At 30.1% G+C, this 21,369-nt stretch overlaps 1 protein-coding gene and 1 long non-coding RNA gene across 3 annotated transcripts; both read right to left on the minus strand.

Moving 5' to 3' along the window:
- Positions 1-28: 28 nt before the first annotated feature.
- On the minus strand, positions 29-4,709 carry LOC104730635 (COP1-interacting protein 7). 2 transcript variants are annotated; one of them, XM_010449834.3, is made up of 9 exons: positions 4,170-4,709; positions 3,914-4,087; positions 3,672-3,793; positions 3,541-3,578; positions 3,402-3,445; positions 3,163-3,315; positions 2,844-3,070; positions 1,282-2,735; positions 29-1,207 (listed from the first exon to the last, which is right to left on the minus strand). In XM_010449834.3, the coding sequence occupies exons 1-9, from the start codon at positions 4,226-4,228 to the stop codon at positions 314-316; spliced, it is 3,165 nt and encodes a 1,054-aa protein (XP_010448136.2). In that variant the 5' UTR covers positions 4,229-4,709; the 3' UTR covers positions 29-313. The 2 variants fall into 2 exon arrangements, with proteins under 2 accessions (XP_010448136.2, XP_010448137.2); XM_010449835.3 differs by having other exon boundaries at positions 3,402-3,442; positions 4,170-4,700.
- Positions 4,710-6,486: 1,777 nt separating this feature from the next.
- LOC147930232 (uncharacterized) lies at positions 6,487-7,582 on the minus strand. The gene is made up of 2 exons (XR_015575338.1): positions 7,271-7,582; positions 6,487-6,791 (listed from the first exon to the last, which is right to left on the minus strand). It is a non-coding gene; the product is annotated as an uncharacterized LOC147930232 (long non-coding RNA).
- Positions 7,583-21,369: the final 13,787 nt, after the last annotated feature.

Below are 21,369 nucleotides of genomic sequence, written 5' to 3' on the forward strand. Positions count from 1 at the left end.
GATCATCAATCAAATTAAATAGGTTTAGTTACAAAAATCCAAAAGAATCTTACCATTATTCAAACTCGCCAAACCAACTTCTTACACTCCATTGAGAAGCACTTTCAATGCTATAAACAATACATCAACGAAGTAATATAAACAGACACAAATCAAACCGATAACGGAAAAAATAGTATTTAATATCACACAAGAAATATTTAAATGAATAAAAATATGAAACCGGGCTTTTCAACTATACTCAACACAACGTCGTCTCAAAACAGAGATGATGATGATGATATGACCGGAGAAGAATTCTTAACTCCAGGTTTTACTTTTTTCTTCCGAACATAAGAAGCTTCCTGAAAACTTTAGCTGTTGCTTTCGGAGACGTTTCTTCACTGTTCCATTTCTTCCTCGAGTGATCTGCTTCAGTCACTGGCGGTGTCGATACGTCAATCTCTGAGGCCGCTGGTGAGAAATAATACTTTTCCTCCATGTTCGTCTCTGAAAATGTCACTGACTTCTTCGGAGACACTGATTTTGCCTGTGAAATCTGGACTTCTCCAACATCCTCTGAATAATGGTTAGTAGTAATCTGCTTGTCTTCGGAAACAGGTGACTTCTTGACTGTTTCCTTATCATCCTGATGTTGTACTTTCTGATGATTGGTTGCATCCGCTACGATTTCATTCGGTCTGTTGTTTTCTCTATCCGTTTCTTCTGATGGCATGCTATGTAACTCTTTAATGTCTTTGAAATCATCAGCAAAAGGAGCAGCAGCAGGAGGAAGGTCTTCCACTTGCTTTACGGACAAGTAAGACTGTGAATCTTCTACCACCGTTTCCTTGATTTCAAGACTCGGGTCACGAGAAAGTTCTAGACCTTTTGCATCGGATTGACCTATTTTACTCGTTTTCTTGTCCTGAGCTTTCTCTGTCTTGTTTCCTAATGGTTTTGATGGTCTTTTGACTACTGGTTTTTGTTGTGGCTCCTTTGGAGCGGTCCGGGCAACAGCAAGGCGCTCAATGGTGGAACTTCTGAGTAAGGGCTTAGCCTTTGACTGTGCGGCTTCTGGGGTCTTCTCGTTCTTTACTGAGGAGCTCTTCACTGTTTTGGTCGCAGGAGGAGTTTTCTTGGATACACTACCACCAGAACTCTTCTCTGCAATTCTTTTTTGTCTCTGAATTAAAAGTTCTTCCATTCTCTTCCTTCTCTCTTCCTCCTATCAAAAACCAAATCCAGATGAGATTTAAAGGAAACTAATCAAGAAAGACAAAAAGTGGTGACAGAAATTACCATCTGAGATTTGGTCTTGGAGGCAGCAGCTCTACTTCCCCAAGCAGGTCTATTGGCTTTTGAAGCCGGGTCAGGTCTACTTGATGCCCTTGACTTTGCATCTTTCCCCTTGGAAATACCACGACTCTTCTTTTCTTTACCATCTGAGGTTTTTTCATCTGTAGAGGCCTTAGTGGCAGTTTCCAAATCGACTTTGCTTGTTTTTTGAGCCAATGTGTTAGTCTCGTAGTCAATTTCAGGAGTCCATGGTAACAATGTAGGTTTAACATCTTGTTCCCGTCCAAGAACCATGAAAAGGTCATCTGGTTCATGCAAACTGAACTCCGGGGCATTGTTTTCTTGTTGGTTGGTTCCGTAAACATCAGAGTCCATGATGTCAGTCCTTAACCGAGACTCTTCTACTTGGCCCTCAACACGAGAATGGATCATGAACGAGTCATCAGTCAGGACATCTCTTTCACTGCTCTTACTTAAGTGGAATTGGTCTCCTACAAATGTTTTGACAAGACTTGCATCTGTTTCTGGACCTCCTTTGTTACGTATGAACCAGTCTTCCTCTGCCTCATTTCTGGCTCTGAGCTTCCCATCATAAATCGACATATCTGCCTGCGAATAGCTTCTTGATTCATCGCTTCTACCTGGATTCAACATCTCATCATCATAGTTATTCCCTCTCTTTATCATCCGACCATTCTCACCTGCATCTAATTTCTTAATGCCGGTTTCTCTTCCCCAATCCTCATTCCCATTTGCAACCAGGAACGAATCATCCGAAAGTGGTTCTCTCTTTCTCACAACTTCAGACTCCATGTTTAACGCAGATGATGATGTTCGTAGTGCTTCTTCTGCATCTGAATCGTTGTCTTTCAAAAGAAGATTCTGGAAGGCATTCCAATTATCATTCCCCTTAGTTTCCTTGTTACTTGAATCATCATCATCATCATCGTTGTGACTTTTGTGTTTCCTCTGACGGCGTGAAGATGATTTATGCCGTCTCTCTAGTGAGCCAATAGCTTCTTCTACTTGCTGTTTGATAGAATCTCCATCTACAAACCCTTCTTCCTCTTCTTCAGACTCCTCTGAATCGCTCTCCTTTGCTCCATTCCTCTTTGAAGTTATATAATTGATGTTGCGGATAACTACTTTTCTGGATTGTTTCTTTCCTTCATTTCCATCTTCTGATCCGGTCTCAGCACTAGAATCATCGCTTGGCTCAGTAGATTCATCTTGCTTTGACTTCTTTTTCTTCTTATTCTTCTTTTTCTTCTTGGAAGACTTCTCATTTGACTCCACATCTCCCATGTTTACAGGCCATTGCATATTCCCAGGGTAATATGGTGTCTGACCTTGCATACCCGGAAACATATAAGGAGGTGGATACCCATGTCCTTGGAAGTTCTGCATGTACTGAGGATACTGGTTTGGCCATGGCATTGCCATCTGAGCTCTCCCTTCTGCACAACACGGTTAATTCGGCTTTAGTTACTAACCAATAACCCCAACAAAGGAACCAAATCCAAGAAACATCTAATGAATAATACAGAATTGATGCTTATAATGACCTTGGCTAGTCTCAAAGCTACCCTGGCTCGACGCATCCATGGAGTTTCCACGTTTTAAGTTAGTAGCATTCAACAAATCATTCTCTTCACCAGCTAGTACAATCCCAGAGTCACCCATGAAGGATAGTTCAGGCCTAGGAAATGCTTGCATAGCAGTGATTTGGTCCACCCACATTCTATCTTCGTTCTTTCTCTTGCACAAGTCCACAAAGTTAACACACGCTTCCCTGGACGCAAATGAACACACATATTCATTCATAAATATTCATTACAAATGCACACAAACAATACAGTGACATGAAACGGTTTAGCTACATACCTTAAACGCGAAGCTCCAAAAGCATCGGAGAAAGACAAAAGGTCATCCATATAGTCCAATTCAAAACCAACAACCAAAGCTCGAGCATAAGCCATAGCTTGCTCTTTGCACAAAGCCGCTTTGCGATTCTCAAGTACACGCTGAAGACCAACCCTATTCCATTCATTCCACCACTTATCAGATTCAATCAACTTCACATAACCAACAAACAAAACCCACAAGATCATACATAAACTTACTTAGAATTTTCTTCCACAGTGTCTCCATCAGTTTCCCCTTTCTTCTACACATAAACAGAGCCAACAACAATTGAAAAATTAAAGCTAATAACTCTAATTTTGGCATATAAGAGAGTAAAAGAAAGATAAAAAAACTCACCTTTGACAAAGCCGTAGACCTCTGAGAAGACTCGTTTCCTATATAAGTAACAGATTACACAATTGTAAAAAAAAAAGATCGATTTTTTTTCTTCTTCTTTAGGAATTTACTAAATTTGTGACCAAACATACCCTCAGTTTCGCCGGCAATGGCGGCTGCATTAGAGTGAATCGAATCCTCAATCTGTTCAATCTCCTTCTCTAATGTTACAGACCTCTCAAGAACCTCAGGAGTGGTCACGAATCTCACAAATCTTTTCCCCAAAATCAGAAACAACAACAAAAAGAAAAAGAAATCATCAAATTTTTAGGGTTCATGAAATAAAGTTTTAACTTTTTTTATTTAGGAGTGAGACGAAGACACTAATCAATACCGCTGAAGGGTGATTTTAGTAAACCAAGGAACGGCGGAGGAAGGACGGAGCGTAACAGAGTAACCACCTCTAGAAATCTGATCTCTAACGCTCTTGAGATGTGTTACGAACGGTTGAAATATCCCAGAAGCAAGTTTCTCGTTCTCCCCACCAGAGAAAATCACAAGTTCACATCTTTGAAACAGAAGAAGAAAGAGTTAAGACTATAAGACTTTTGTTAAAGGAATGGTTAAGAAGAAAAGAAATTAGAAAGTACCTTGTTCTGGTGGGTGTGAGCTGAAACAGAGCATAGTCAAGTCTTGTTCTTGGATCCATTAAAGAACCCAATAAAACAAGTTTGAATCTTTTTGTCTCTTCAGACAAGACTGGATAATTTAATTGATTACACTGTCTTATGGATTGGTTATGGTGGTGGTGGTGGTGTTCAAAGAATGTTGATAGATTTCTGATTTTTTAGTTGGAGAGATGGGGAAGAGTGAAAGAGAATGTTTCGTGACAGCTAAGGGATAATAGAGAAGAGAGACTGATAGAAAAAGCTGTAGAACTGATTGAGATCCAGAAGATGAGCACATGCATTGAAGCTAAGACTCAGACATTCACATGAACACAATCAGAGGAGGAGAGAGGATTATTCATGGGGGAGGTTTTTGATTCTTTTTTTTTTTTTTTTTTCCCCTTTAATTAAATACAGTATTTAATAAATTTTATAAATTTTGGGGTCCCTTGGTTCTCTACGCCGACACACCCACTTCACCGGTAGACACATATTCTAGATTCTCTATACGTCAACAGTACTAGACTACTACTAGTATTGTTTTCAACTTTTCATAATCTTTGCCAAACGTTTGCAAAGTTACGGCAGAGTAAAACGATTTGGTACATCTTGGAGGGTTGATGTAGAAAAAAGTTTCTATTTTCAGCAATATGCAAAATATGGGTAACTGAATTATCATTATCAATATGCAATAATGATACTGAATTAGCAATACTAATCACTTTGTTTGGTTTGAACTTGATTGTATTCCCGGATAACTTTATTGAATTGTGTTTCATCTACACATTTTTTTTATTATATAGATTTTCTTGTTATCATTTCATGGAATTTTATCATTTTAAATTATATTCCATACGAGACCTCGAAGCTAAGATGATTGTAGCGCATACTTCAAAAAGACTAGTTCCTTTATCTTCAAATGCATGTCTACCTTGTTTTCACTTGGAGGGAGTACCATTGAAAAGTAGGTAGACATCCTTATTTCCACGAATTATATAATTTTTTATTTTCTTGTTTCTTGATAAATATCTATTTCATTCACATTGATTGGTGCATTGCATGGAAGTTTGGTATTTGTTTAAAATAGTCCCAAGTTCCAATATTCAGGTTTTGTAGTATTCGTGATGGGAGAATATATCGAAAAATATTTACATGACAACATAACATTTTCTTAAATTATACTATGGAAATATATAATATATATCCTTATACGAATAAACAAGTGTGTTGATGGAAATGAAAGTGTTAGTTGACATGTCACATGTCAAAAACTTGGGTGTGAAGAGAGACAAATGATAGCAACAGTTACTCAAACAAAGATGATAATAGTAGAAAATATATCGCAGAAATGACAGTATGAAGTTTTGTGATGTTTACTAATTATTATTTGTCTTAGCTTGGAGGGGAGACAATCGAAGTACACAATGATTTTACAAGTATTTGAATATTTCTGCCATGTGAAATGGAGAAAGGAGCGACCTTGTTGCATAAGATAAGTGATAAAAACAAATTAATCATAGGTTGCAAAAAGAAATATTCAGGAGCTGACTGGTATACTGATTATGAGGCTATGTTCAAAAAAAAATTTCTTGAATAATAATAATAAAAAATCTGATGCAGATCAGTTAGTTTCTTATATGTTACATGATATATATATCTCAAATTTTATAGAAATTTCTTATTTGTTTGATAAATAGTGTAAGGTTGGAAATTATAATCATTAATGATGGTAAAGTGGGCAATCACCAGAAAGTTTTCCATTGTTAGTTAGAACATATGCTTCATTAATTAATATCACAAGATTATTGTCAAAAGGTATAACCACTTGTAGGGAACCAACTCAAGAATAGTCACAGTGAAGATGTGTTTGTAATTATTATACGAAAACATTAAGTATTATGATTAATACTAATGTGGGTCACGTGATTGATCAATTGTAGCTACTTGAGTATTTATCTTCTCATACTTCTTGTCAAAGGATATCGAGAAACGAATGTTTATTGTTTCATTATTACTTTTCTTGAGATTTTGTTAGATTTCCATTTAGAAAAATAAAATAACTTAAACGTTAACAGCTCTTTGTTTTATGATCAATCAGAAAATAAGAGACAAAAAAAAAAAACGATTGAGAAAAATGCCTATGAATCGAGGAAAACTTTCCTTGGTTCTGCGTTGTCTTTAAAAAAGTAAAATTGTTTTTGTTTGTTTTTATAAGGGAATGGCCTTTACATAGCCCAGTCCGATACTACCTGATTCTGAGATCATTTTGTCCGATACTACTTTAATACAACACTAAGCATGTAAGAACTTTCACCAGATTATTAGTAGTAAATTAATTATGTTAAGTTAATATCATAGAAAAAAAACAATATTTTTTCAGCCCTTAGAGTTAATAAAGTAACAAATACAAACGTTTGGGCTTACACCTGCATAGAAGAAAAGCCTTCTTGGGAATTTAGTCGGTGTAGTGTTGAACGAACGTTGTAGACTCGAGAGATTTCTAGTGTTTGACTTTGTGTTAACAAAGTCACAAACTTGTTGTATTCACTATTCAGTGGTTAGCGGCGGCCGCGTCTTAGGGATCCCCACGATTCAACGAGCTCTCTGGATGGAGAGAGAAAGAGAGTATCTTATTTAAATTCATTACACATGCATTCTCTGATTTTTGTGGATCAGCTTCATAAACCTAATTAGAACACATGTTCATATGAATGATGTCGCCAATTTAATCACATATGGTTTGCGATTTGTAACCTTTGCTCATCAATTAATCAATTTACAGATGTATTACATGCAGCATCACCTACAATATGTCTAGCTACCAAGCCTCTTTCGATGCGCTCACTAGCATTTTATTGCTTTTGAGCTTTCATTAACCATATAAAATCACATGTCCAGAGAGGAAACGAGACCATGAATGCTACTAACTTTTCATATTTTTTTTAATTAAGATTTTTAATTTAACATCCAAAAGAAAAAGAAAATATAAAAGTATATAGAGTTGAGAATCTACAAATAAGGTTTAAAAAGCTATATGTATATATCTCTACATGTATTTCTTCAATTAAAAATTGTATAATCACCTTGTTCCAATGGGAGGAGGGTTGTTAGTAGTAGAAGAAAGAGGAGCATAAGCACTTGTATCTGGTCGACACATCCTCAACACGACTTCGGAGGCTACATCTATAATTTCTCCGGTGAATTCAAGTAGAGGCTTTCGGACAAAGCGTGCCCATAATCCCAAAACACCTACCACCACCATTCCTGTCTCCGCTATCATTTTTTCCACTTCTTCTCCTTAGCATCTCCCTAGTGTCTTCGATAATAAACTCGATACTTGTGATAAGTTATGGTTATAACATAGTATTTTTTTAGGGATAAGTAGAACTAATTGTAGAGCGTGACCGTAAAAGATTTGAACTATATTCTTATTTTCATGTGGGGGTTGCAACCACCGGAAGTTGACTCAGCTAACGGTCACTAGAGATGTTCTTATTAGCTATATATGTACATAATATATATCTTCTCTTTACTGTGATTACTAATTCCCTGTAATTACGTATACTGTATCATTAGTCTTTATTGCTATTAGGTTTAGTAGGCTTAACCTACACTGCTTTGTATAAATATAGGTTTACACTTCTTAATAAAATCTATCATATCACCTTCAACATTCATATGGTATCAGAGCTCTCGTTCCTACATATCTAAAAAAAATTATATAGCTAGCTAATTCATAACTCTCTGACTTGTCAAGCTGATTCGCTTGGGTTTTTTTTTTTTTTAATTTTAAACATATTAATCTATATTTTTAACTTGAAAGAAGAAAAAGTTTCTTGATCTTTTATATTTTTATTGAAGTTATTAATTTTTTTTTCTTCTCTTCTTTTAGTATAAACAAAGAAACTTAATGAAATAACATGAGAGTGACTGAGGCTTTCCACAAGCCATGTAACCCTTTCAATCCTTAATCCAGTAAAAAAAAAAAAAATGAGAGTAGCTGTGGGGTTGTTCGAAAAAAAGAAGTAAAATGATCGCACGCTTACTGGTTTATGTTTGATATTAATTGTTGTATCGTACGTAAGTCACAACATAGTATTAAATGTTACAAAATTTTGTTTGTCTCAAACTGATGTTATATCCGCCAATCTGGGGTCCCCATATCCGGTTTCAAACTCGTTCAGTACATGTTATTTGTCGAACCTTTTTTTTTTTTTGGGTCATAGTTATTTGTAGAACAAGGTACGTAAATCTTGATGTATACTAATACAGTATACATATCTTTATTTATTTTATTTTCGTGGGCAAACATACCTTAATTAGTTAAAATACCTTAGTTTCCATACAAATTGAATCACTTATAAGCAATGTTTTGAAACCCGGACTGGACCGGCCGGTCGAACCGGTTTAACCGCGAACCGGAAGCTATCCCGGTCCGGATTTTACTTAAAAACCAGATACTAATAAATCCGGATGAAACCGGAAAAACCCGACTAAAACCCACTAACTGGCGGTCCGGGTCAAATTTAATTTAGACAGTTAGGGGGTGGTATTGGTTTGAGATTTATGAAGATTTTTGAAGAATTCAACAAAATCATTAAAAATGAATAATTGAAAGATTGTTAAAGATTGCTAAAGAGTTTTGTTGATTAGTTTTCTAAAATCTTGTAAAATCCTCCAAACAATCTCTGTATTTTTATGATACTTTCCACGACTTTATTTTGTAAAGAAAGTGTCTAAAATCATGAACCAATAACATAATAATTGAACTCATTAACAATCCTAGATTCTTTTGTTTTAATTGAATAACACAAAATTTTTAATGATTTTATAAAAGTCTGAATCCAATAACTCAGATTTGTTAAGATTTTAAATGACTTTTTACAAATCACAAACTAATAACACTAAATTTTAACAGAGTTTAACAAAATCTTGATCTAATAACAACAGATTTTACGTAACATTTAAAGTCTTTAAAACTCTTTTCAAATCTTAAACCAATAACCCCCACTTAGACGAGCATATATATAAATAAGAAATCATGCACTACTTCCTCTATTCTCTCCAATTAAGAAAAAAAAAAAACTATCTCCCACGATCCATTTTTCGCCCACGATCTCTGTTTTTTATACCCCCTATATATTAGATCCGATACTTGAACTTCATAAAATCTATCAGTCGATCAAAAAAACAAAATATGGGTCTCCTCAACCTCAGTCTCAAAACCTTAATTTGGAGTCGTTTATACACTTTGATGAATTGTTGGAGAAGTCTTAATTTTAATGAAGCATCATGCTGCATTATTTTTTCAAATTAATATGTGCCGCTGTGATTCTTTAACCAGTTCAACATGTCGTTTTGTGTATTTCATAGATTTTTTATGTCACTCAAATCAAATATAAAGTGTATATCATGACTAAACCAATTTTGATCACTTTAATCTATTAAGTGTTAGTATGTTTGTGAATTGTGGGTTAATCAATGAAAAGTGTGTTAATGTTATCTATGCATAGTCATTTTTCCACATAAACCTTAAAGTTACGTATACATCTAATTGTTGGGTATATATATTATTTGCAAAAATACTCCCGTGGGATGTAATACTAGTAATATTAATTTTTGTGGATGATAGAAATAATTTTTTAATTAGTATTCTGATATTCTCCTATTATATTTTGCTTTTTTTATTTGGATTTAAAATGATAAGAAATAAAATTTTATAATTATAGTTCAAAAATATATACTAATTAATAACTGATAGATATGGAAAATTTTGTTTGAATATTCATAAAACCAAAGTATGAACATATATATATATATGATATATATTAAAATTCAGCAAATTAGTGATCTATGGTTGGACCGGATCGACCCGGTGACCCGATGACCCGATGACCCGGAAGGTTATCCGGGTTGCTTTCTGAGTCGGGTTTAAAAACATTGCTTATAAGAGTGGAGAACAATGCTGATTATGGCATTTTCATTTAATCGGAAAGGTCTAATTAAGCACTAAAATTAGACTTTCCATACAAATTGAATTACTTATAAGAGTAGAGAAAATGTGGATTATGGCATTTCCATTAAATCGAAAAGGTCTAACTCTAAGCACTAACATTAAACTTCCACTGAGAATTGTTACGTACTCAATGCAAACATATTTCCCTCAAAGTAGACGTTCCTCATACTGAATGCATATGCAACTATACATGATTCTGCACCTTTTTCATAAAGTAGATCAAATTTTAGAATATTCTAACTAATCTCCAACATCTGTGACAAACACTGATTGCAATCGTTATGGGAAGATACAATGGTCTCGTGTTCCTCTCATAAATATGAACTAGATACGGACCCGCACGTACGTGCGGGGATATTTTCATAAGTTTTTTTTTATTTCTAAAAGAATTTGTTATGTTGTTGTTAATTACAAATTTGTTTTGTGGGTTTGTTGAGAGTTTTTTTTGTAAAAATATTGTATTACAAATAGTATGCATAGTTATAAAATAAATAAAAATAGTATGCATAGTTGTAAAATAGCTTCCGAGAATAAATTTTCGGATCAATTTTAACATAAAGTTTTTCTTAGTCCTTCATACATATTACAATTACGTTTGGCAAAGCTAATGGTTGTTGTAAGTCTTCTAGATTTGGACCCGCACGTACGTGCGGAATTGATTTCAAAAACTAAGTTTACTATCCTGTATGCATTATATTATTTACATGTGAGGTAATACTTGTAAACATATTTTTTAGGAATCAACATTCATAATCCAAACTTGTACCTGTTTAGTAATAGATTTGTTTTTAGTTCAGTTTATACAAACAGAATAATTAAATTCGTTTTTGTTATAAGTAAAGACAAAAAAAAAGAGAAAGGTGGTATGTCTATTTCGAGATCTCAGATTCGTCTCATCCCATATATATCATGTTTTCTCATTCATAACTATAGTTTAAATAATAATTTACTGATTTAAAATATTATATTTTATTCCAACAGATTAAAAAATAGCTAAAAGATTTGGTATAACATTTATAACCCAAACGTATATCAGTTGGGCATTTGGTACAAATTATTTCATATCTATTACAAATCATTATAAGATTTTAATAATATAGATTAGATAATATATACCTGAAAATTTATAGATTATATTTACTTATTTGGTTTATCATTGTAAGCTCGCAAGTAACCTGAAAAGCTGCGGGTTCACTGGAAAATTAAATAAATCTCGTCCTGTTTTCTTTCTCCCAAAATTTTATTTCGAATTTTAGTTGTCCAACCTTAATTAGTGATGTAAGTATGCATGCTTTGAATTAATTTTGTGCCAAATCATATATATAAAAGTAGAGTTTCAGTCTCTCCTTATTGGTCCACTTGACAATGCAATTTTAACAAAAAAAAATTATCTTAAAACACAAATTTAAAAACAATTAATTTTCACATTTAACTCACATAATATAAAACTGAAATCTTTATAGCTTCTCCCTATAAATTATGCATTAACTTTATTTCTCCACTAAGTTGTATTAATCAATTATATTAAAACAAAACAATAAATTAGAATTGTAACTCTCATTTTTCTAAATGCAATTTTTCATCATTTCTCTTCCTATAAATACTCATTATCTTATTCTCTTAGTCTATCACTCTTTCATTCTCTCATCTTCTTCCACTACTCTCAAATCTCTTTTTTGTTTTGTTTTGTTTTGTTTTGTATTTTTTTTGTTATTATTGTTGTATGGGTTATAAAAAATCAAATCAAATATCATTGTAAAAACTTAGTTTTAGAGTTTGTATGATATGTATATCTTATATATTTATTTTAATCTTTTAAAATGTTTATCTCCATATTCTATTTTATATTAACATCTTATAAGTCATTATTTTCATACTTCCTTACAATATTCACCACACAATAAGATCATAAAGTTGAAATGATCCATATGTAATTATCTATTATGTCTCTGGTTATCTCACATATTCATGTATCATTTTTTTAATAATTTATAAATATCAATATAATATTTAAAGATCAATATAATTATCCATTTATCCATTTATAAAGACTATTTTGTTTTGTGATCCAATTGATAATCTGCAGAGATCAATTTAATATATATATATATATATATTTTTTATGATTTGAGGTTTTTGAAAACAAAAAGAACATAATTAAACAATTGGTTTTTTGTGTCTTTAATTAAAATAAAAAATGATCCAAAAAACAAAACATATTCAACTGGAACTTAAATATAAAAATAAAATATAATTTTAAAAATATAATTTCACTAAATTCTCTAAAGATGAAACCATTAGTATGAAATCTAGCACTATAAATTAAATTGATGAGTGAAAACCAAAAAAATATAAGTTATCCTTAGGATTTTAAAAATTATTGAGATTGAAGAATTCATATAATTTTATAAGAAAACTAATTTTATAAATTTTAATATTTTTTATTTATTTTGGTTGGCTAAACTTATATTCATATTTTGGTTGGCTAAATTAATATATTTCTCATGTAAAATTATTGTTTATAATATATTTCTCATTTCAAAGTTTAAAGTAATATATCATATATATAAAAGTTAGGTTTTGGTCTCTCCTTATTGGTTGATTTTCATTTAATGTTTTCTAATTTTTTTTATTTTTATTTGCTTTCTAATTGCTTTAAACAATATTTAAAATCCAATAAACATAATACATTTAACTCACACATTAAAATAAAATTATAACTGAAAGTAAAATAAATTATGCATTAATCATATTCTACCACTCAATTTTATTCAAACACAATAAATTACTATTGTAACTCAATAGTTTTAAATGTAACTTCCATCATTTCTTATCATATAAATAAGCATTCTCTCAATCTATCATTCTCTCATATTGACATTCTTTTACTATCTCATTTTCACATTCTCTCATTCTCTTCTACAATACCTCAAATCATTTTTCTTTTTTTTTGTTATTTTTGATTTCTTATTTTTGTTGTATGGGTTGTAAAAAAAAATGAAATATCATTGTAAATTGTTAATGCTAAATTTTAATATAGAGACTACATGATATATATTTTACATTATTCTTATTTTAAAAGATTTATCTCCTTTATCTAATTTGGATTATTATCTTATAAGTAATCATTCTCTCTTCCTCTCCCACCAATATCAAATGTTGTTATATCTCATATGTGTTGTAAGAGTTTGATTCTATATTTTAATTTAGAAAGTATTATATATATATAGATATTACATTGTTCTATTTTTTAAAGATTCATCTCCATTATCTAATTTGGATTACCATCTTATAGTAAACATTCTCTCCTCCTCTCCTACCAATATCAAATGTTGTTATATCTCATATGTGTTGTAACTTGTAAGAGTTTGATTCTATATTTTAATGTAGAAAGTATTATATATATTTAACATTGTTTTCAATTTTTATTTTATTTATATAAAAAAATATTTCTTTTATATTTCTTGCTTTTCTAATCTATTCATATTTATTTTTTAAATTTGCATAGTTAAATTTAAATTCACATATGTTGGTTTTAACAAAACAATCAACTTTATTTGAGAATTAGATGTTCCTATTCATTTTTAAACGATCAATGTGTAACATATAAACATTTTGTCTTGCAATCACAAGTTTCATTTCTATTGCTTAACTCCATGGTTAAACTATAATATATGTTGTCCTATTTGTAGGAATAACAACATACTTATTTAATTTATTTAAAAGAGCAGATGATTAAACGAAATAAACATTTCTCCAAATTTTATAATTCAATCAGTGAGTGTACTTATTACTTTGAAAAACTTTTACATTGAAGTTCATAAAATCATATAAGAAAACTAAAATACAATATCACTTCAAATTTGGAAGGAAACACTTGGTATTCCTTTTAAAAAAAGTCAAGACACATATAAAAATTTATTAATATTTAACTCACTTTAAAGACATTAAAGGTCATTTAACTCAAAAATAACTTCTATCCAATAATTTCATACATTCCTCCTACAAAAAAAAAAATATATATATATGTTCAAGATTGTATTTAAATATTACATAATTTTTTAGTTAGCCAAATTTATAGTCACATATATACAATATATATATATATATATATAAGAATTTATATTACTTATTAACACCATAATTCGACCCATTATTTGCTTAACTCAATATTGGTTTCAAAGTCAACTAAAGAAAAACAGAAACGATCTTATTGATATTAGACCAAAACATGGGCATACAAACATAATCACTTACACAGAAGATATTTTAAAAAAATAACTTATTATTGCAACATCAACGTATGAAGGGTTTACATAAGCAGTTAATTAGAAAATTTATAATACAATAAATGTATTGGAAACAATATCAGTCAATGATAAGATTGGATCCTCAAAAGCAAGAAACAACATCTTCATAATTCATAAAAAGTAAACGCCACAATTATACACATCTGAACGAAATGGTATAAACATATAGTGTATAAATAAAAGTGACGGCAAAGCCCGTATATGCCTAATTAAAATGAAATAATACAAAAGAGAAAACGAAAAAGATCAAAAAAAAAAACAAGAAAGTGCCAACTACACCACGACCCACGCGTTGCGTGGGGAAGCACCTAGTAGGTAATATAAAAATGAGTTTGGAAAAAGAAAAAAAGCATAATTTAGAGTTTTTTTTTTAAGAACAATTCTTCTAAACATTTCAGTAATTTATATTACTGAAATTACTGTTGGGTTTTAAACGGCCCAAGGAAAAAAATTCTGTCAAGACCAAACGTACCAATAATTAGAAAGAGAAAGTTTCTCTGAAAGCAATTGGTGAAGACGCATGCGGTTCTTCATCCTTCCTCTATCAGTCAAAGCAAGGCTCATCAGTCATCAAGGTTGATCAGGTTCTTACAATTTTATTATTCTCTTGTTTTTGTGTATGTTATTAAAGTTTTGAATCCAAGTGTATTTTTAATTGTTTAGTTTTCTGTAAATTGTTTGTCCAACAAAAAAAAAAAAAAAAAAAATTCTGTAATTTGTTCTCAAACTATACCTATGAGAAACTGAATGACTCAGTGACTTCAACATCTTGATTTTTATTGTTTTCGCAGAATATCATTGTCACCATCACAACTCTTATTTTCTACGATTATTGATCTAGAATACCAAGTCTAGTAAATGATTAAAATTAAATATAAACTTTTTCTTGCAAATCCGATTATGGGTTCTAGGCATAATATTAAAGTGATGCTCGATTTTGTTAAAACTATTATGATAATAGATGATTTGAATGACCTTTCTAATACACTTTTTTTTTGCCGTCAAATATACTCTCTTTCATTGGAAAGAAAGACAAAATCAGTTTCTTTTTTGTCATGTTAATAAGTTAGACAAAAAGCTAAGCAATATGGATCTAGTCAAGAGAAGCATATGCAAGCACCTGCCATTCCATAGAAATAAGAGGTTAGTAATTTAATTCTCGTAACTTCTCATTTGAAAACTAATCAGAATAGATTTGAATTAATACTAAATAAACTTAGACAAAGTAATTTTTGAAAATATAACTCCTACATGTTTTGGGACAATTTCAGCATTGATTGTTTGATTCTCTAGATTTTCCTTGTTAAATCTGTCAAGAGCACCATCAACCTGTTTTAGAAAATTTCCAGAAAACAATTTTAACATTAATTAGTGTATCTCTAATCATAAGTTAGAGTAAACACATTATTATGCAAATGATATACAGCGGCTAGGTTGCTAGCTATAAAAAAAAGTAAGAAACAAAAAAAAAATGCTTAAATCAAACCTTGTGAACCTTATAGTTATATGTACACTGTAGATGTATCCTTTTTAACATAGAGAATTGATTGAAAATAGCTTCCAAGTTCCAACTATGATCATGATAGCATGCATCTGCCATTGCCTCTTAAATCTGTAATCAAAGAGAAACTTGCAAATCAGAAACATAATTCTTCTCAATTAGTTTCCAATCGAGTTTAATCACAAATCTCTCTAATTCTTTGACATTTTTTTCTTCACTCCATCCTAAAATTGAGAAGTTGTGAACACACATATAGAAGATTAAAACAAAAAACATTTAAAATAAAATTTGTTTCATCTATTATGCTGTTTTTTTAACTTAAATTCTTACACATAAATGATGTATTCTCACATCATCATCATCGAGTATCATCTTCAAGGTTTCTTCTAAGAAAGTTGTATATTGCCTCAAACTGGGTACAATCTTCACTTGTATATTCCAAATCATTGTTTGCAGCCATTTTTTTTTTTTTTTTTTGGAAAAATTTGTAATTTTAGATGGTTTGCAGTATTCGAGATGAGTTACACCTTCATTACGTCTACTATATTTATAGTTGTAGGGCATGTTTACAAAATTATTTTCTAGTATTTAAGATTTAATCATACGTCTACAATTATAATTGGTAAGTTGCTAAAATTTTATATATAAGAATATTTCGAAATCGTTTAGAATATGGTAACTATCCAAATTTATGTGTAAATTGTCAACGATGATATTTTATTAAAGGAATAATTTTTATTTTTTTTTGGACAAAGGAATAATTTTTTTAAGGAAAGATATTATAATATTGTAATCTCCTAATCGTAACAATATAGTTTGAATTGTTATATGTTACATTAAAGGTTGACATGCTAAATACGTGGGTAGATTTGTGGGAAGATTTGTTTAAATTTAGGAAATATACACTTTAATATCGTGCAATCATATTGTTTGGTTACAGTTTTTATTTGTTCTCTTTAAGTTCATCTACACTAAAATATCAATTAATACCTGTTTTGGCTCTGATTTTTTGGCTAACTGTAATCCATTTAATATATGTTTGGCATTTCATGTAATAATTTTTTAGTCTATGTTACTTACCAAGTTGTTTTTAGTGGATGATCGCATGCTCAATTCTTACGTTTCACCTGCGAATCCCCCACCTTTGATTTCGTAAGTGGAGGTTACATTTCCTTCATACTTTGTCATCTTTGATTTTCCCATTATGTTTAGGTTCTATTAGGTTTAGGATTTTTTTATATTTAATTATGTTTCTAAGGGCATTAACTACTAAATGATATAAACCCACACATATCTCAACTATTTTAAAAATTGGCAATGGTTGATTGTATTGATTTGAATGTTTACTAATATTTTAATATATATTGACATATATGCATTATGAGATAAATCAATGATCCAACCACATTATTATGACCAACAATTATGAAATAAAACAAATGTTATAAGGTTTTATAGTAAAATCTCGCTTATTTTAGGGATGTTATTGGATTATAATTTATAAAGATTTTTGAAGAGTTCAACAAAATCATTAAAAATGGATAAGTGAAAGATTGTTAGAAAGTTTTGTTGATTAGTTTTCTAAAATCTTAACATTTTTCTCTCTCTCTCAGGCGATAACCCCAAAGAGACGGTTGAAGAAAGAAACTCACCAAGATTTCAAATCACCACCGTTTGCTCCTTTGTAACAATGGTGTGGAAAGATTTGAGTCTAACAACTGTAGTTTGTGTTACCGTCTCAATAATGGCACCATCTCCGGCTTGTGTGATGTTTCATTACACCCAGAATGCACTGGGGTTTTCGTATTTGTGTTGGAAAAGGATTGCCTCATATCATCTTTGTCGCGGTTGGGTTCCTACTCAAACTCACGTCTTCCTTCTCTCCTTCGGTGAGAGTATATTTCTGACCTTATTCAAGCCCCAACCCAAGAGTAATTGTGTTCCATCTCCCATTGATGGTAGTCGTTTCATAACCGATATAAGGTTTCTTCCATCTTTTAGAATTCTTAGAAAAGAACAAATTAGGATATGGGATCCGAGAGTTAATGTTGGTGATTCTGTAGTTTTGGTTATGGGTTTGTGGCTGCATCAATTTGGCTATGGTTTTAATGGCATTTGGAAATTCAAGGAGGTTTTCATCGATTATAGACGACAAAATATGATTATTGGTCAGATTTGGAATTTGAGGAATGCATCAACAATGTTTAGATGGGAACCTCTTGTCATGATCGGGTCACAGGAAATTTGTTCTGTATTTGATGATGTTCATGTTACGTTGTTGGTCGAAGTTGCACAGGAGATGGGGACGACCCAATTTTCTCTCGTGGCAGTGATATTACATTTGCAAAGTCAAAAACTTGTGACTATTCAAATCCTTCGATGCTTGGGTGTTGGTGATATTTATGGCCGAAATGTGGGATTAAACAAAACACTATGGTCCTCCCTAGTGAGTTTTGGAGATTTTCTGAAGTTTAGCCAGAAGCTTTTCTCAAAGGATATTACGGTGGAGATTACTACTATATTGAGGATGTTTGTGATTATGTTGAAGGAAACTACAACGTCAAGATATGTAAGAAAGACTTTGGTACGAAAGCGTTGGTACCATTATGTCTATATTTTGGAGTTATGTTTGGACACATCGGGTTTACCGTTATGGTTCGCAAAAATAAAGTTCAGCCACAAGATGCTGCATGCTTATCGTAACAGAGAGAAATCAAATATGAAGTTAGACAATAACCGATTTTATGGTTGGTTAGCGAGTAAGGCTACTATTCGGAAAGCATCATCAATCTCCCTTATGTTGTATTTTTCTCATTGTATGGCACATACATGTGTATGTAAAATGTGTTACAGTAATTCTATAATGTCGTTGTAATTATTCTTTGAAACTAGGATTTATTCCGTGGTATACCACGGGTCCATTTCTTTTATTTTTTGTTTGTTTTATAAATCAACTAGATTTATAACCCGCGCGTTACGCGGGACTATATTTTATTATTATTAATGCAACCTGTTGAATATAATTATAATTATTAATATTAAAAATATAAATCTATATAGATGTCAAAAATATTTTATTAATCGATATCTAACTTATCTATTTTGTTTAACATTTTTTACAATTATTTTTTTCTTTATTTTTTTATATACACTTGTCATCTTTTTCAAATACTGCTTTTCACATTCTATTATCTCACTTACAATATATTGACTATAAAAACATATCATAACTATTTTTCATCTTTTTCATCTTCCAATATTCGTTTGTTTTTATCGGTTGAATGATCATTACTTACGAACATAGACGTAAAAAAATCTTAGAAAATATACCCACTCTTTGTCACAAATTTCTTTAACAATGTTTTACTACACGTAACAATTTATTTCTAGTAATAAATCTCATAATTGGACTTTTTTCTATCCATAAATACCATATTATAACATCAATATTACATTTTATCTTAACTGTTTGACAAAAAAAAATTATGTTCATATATATAATTTTTTTTACTTTTAAAATATGTATAGTCTACTCTCTATCCATGTAATGTTCTTTTATTTGTATTCTCCTAAATCTACTAACTCTAAAGATTACTTTAACTTTTAAAAATGTATTTTTTCTAAAAATAGAACTCTTTTAAAGTTTTAATTAAAATTCTACAATCTACCACTACTATTATGATTGTTTTTATTACAAATAACTTTCTCAAATTTCTTCTTAGTTTTTTTTACTATATTTTCTGCATGTGTGATGTTCAGAATAGGCTTTCATTAATATTTTTTTAATTTCATGTAACATTATATAATTCTCTTAAATATATATATATTATTTTAATTTTTGAGCACTTGATTAATATTTTTTTCTTTTTTGGATATACCTTTGTTTAACAAATTTCACCATTTTAAAATTTTGAAAACGATATATAACATAGATCGCTCAAACTATTTTAATTATATATATTATTTTGAATTCTAAATAATAATATACACCAAATCCTTCTGGTTTTAATTGAATATATAATTTAGCACTAACAAACATAGTCTCAAGTTTTACATACATATATATAGATATATTATTGATTATATTATACTTTAACTGAAAATAATATTATATACAGACTTTTAATTAATAAAATTAATTTATAATTTAAAAGCAAGAATTGAATAACCTCTTGATCTTAAAAAACCTTTAAATTTTTGTGTTTGATTTCTAAAAAAAATCTTTTTTTCTTTATCTTAATAATTGTAACTCTTGAAAGTAATTGTTATTCAATTAAATAGATAATAGCTTTATTTTTCCCCTATTTCTCACCTTTTACAAATATTTACACATTTTTTATGTGGTATGATAGAAATATCTAATTTTATATTTATGTAATCTCTATTCATATTTTACTTTGATATTTTTTTTGTTGTATTTTTTTCATTTTGTTTTTAATTTATATTTTAGTTTAAATTATTATAAATTGTTGTTTTTATAATAATTAAAAATGAGTGAATTAATTGATACATTTACTTTAGATTTTATGTTCTATTGATGATATGAATTAATTTGTAAGTGATGAGGTGGAGAAAGGAGAAGAGAGAAAAGCCAACTTTATATATATAGATAACCCCGTGCATTCCAATAAATTAACAGTTAAATATTTATAACAAACAGATCAAAATTTAAGTTATATTTATGTGTTAGTTTTGTTTAGTGTAAGATTATATAATTGTATTTGACTGTTAATTATAAGATTTAACTCACAGTTTACCGCAAAATAATTTGTTCTCTACATTATCATAAATTACTCAATTTAATATATCTAATATTCTAATATTGATAATGTTAGCAAAATAATGAAAAGATAAATTATCTGTGTAACACCAAATTAAAGATAATTAAATTTATATTTATATTGATCCAAATCATTCGCACAATATAATTTCATTGCGTGTTATTTTAACTTTTAATTGTAAATATTCATTTTATATTAAAATAACTCAAATGTAAAATAATATATATCTGGAAATACTTGTTTGGTTACAAAAATCCTAAAACAATTTTTAAAATATATATCCGTTTATAAAAATTCAAATCACATCATATGCTGAAAAAAAAACTAAAATTTTATTAACTTTATTTATTAAATATTAATTCAAATAATTAAATATAAGATTAAATATAAGTGAAAGGAGAATTCTATTTTAATATAACATATTGCTTTAAATTAGGTAGATAGATTTTAGGAAATTAGTATTATCAAATAAGTAAATATTTGTGTTTGGTTGTAAGGATTGTAGAGAATTTAGTTCGGACTTGTTTGGATACAAAGATAAGAGAAGATGACACAAAAATGTACTTCAAAAATG

This window comes from Camelina sativa, chromosome 12 (genome assembly GCF_030686135.1).
Source record: "Camelina sativa cultivar CO46 ecotype springtype chromosome 12, ASM3068613v1".
Lineage (NCBI taxonomy): Eukaryota > Viridiplantae > Streptophyta > Magnoliopsida > Brassicales > Brassicaceae > Camelina > Camelina sativa.

Bases quoted from the DNA above. Each gene is read 5' to 3' on its own strand.
- LOC104730635 (XM_010449834.3), bottom strand. From the start codon at position 4,228: ATGGATCCAAGAACAAGACTTGACTATGCTCTGTTTCAGCTCACACCC. The intron at 3,579-3,671 runs GTATGTTTGGTC...TTACTTATATAG, and splicing joins CATTGCCGGCGAAACTGAGG to GAAACGAGTCTTCTCAGAGG. The intron at 3,446-3,540 runs GTGAGTTTTTTT...GTTTATGTGTAG, and splicing joins GGTCTACGGCTTTGTCAAAG to AAGAAAGGGGAAACTGATGG.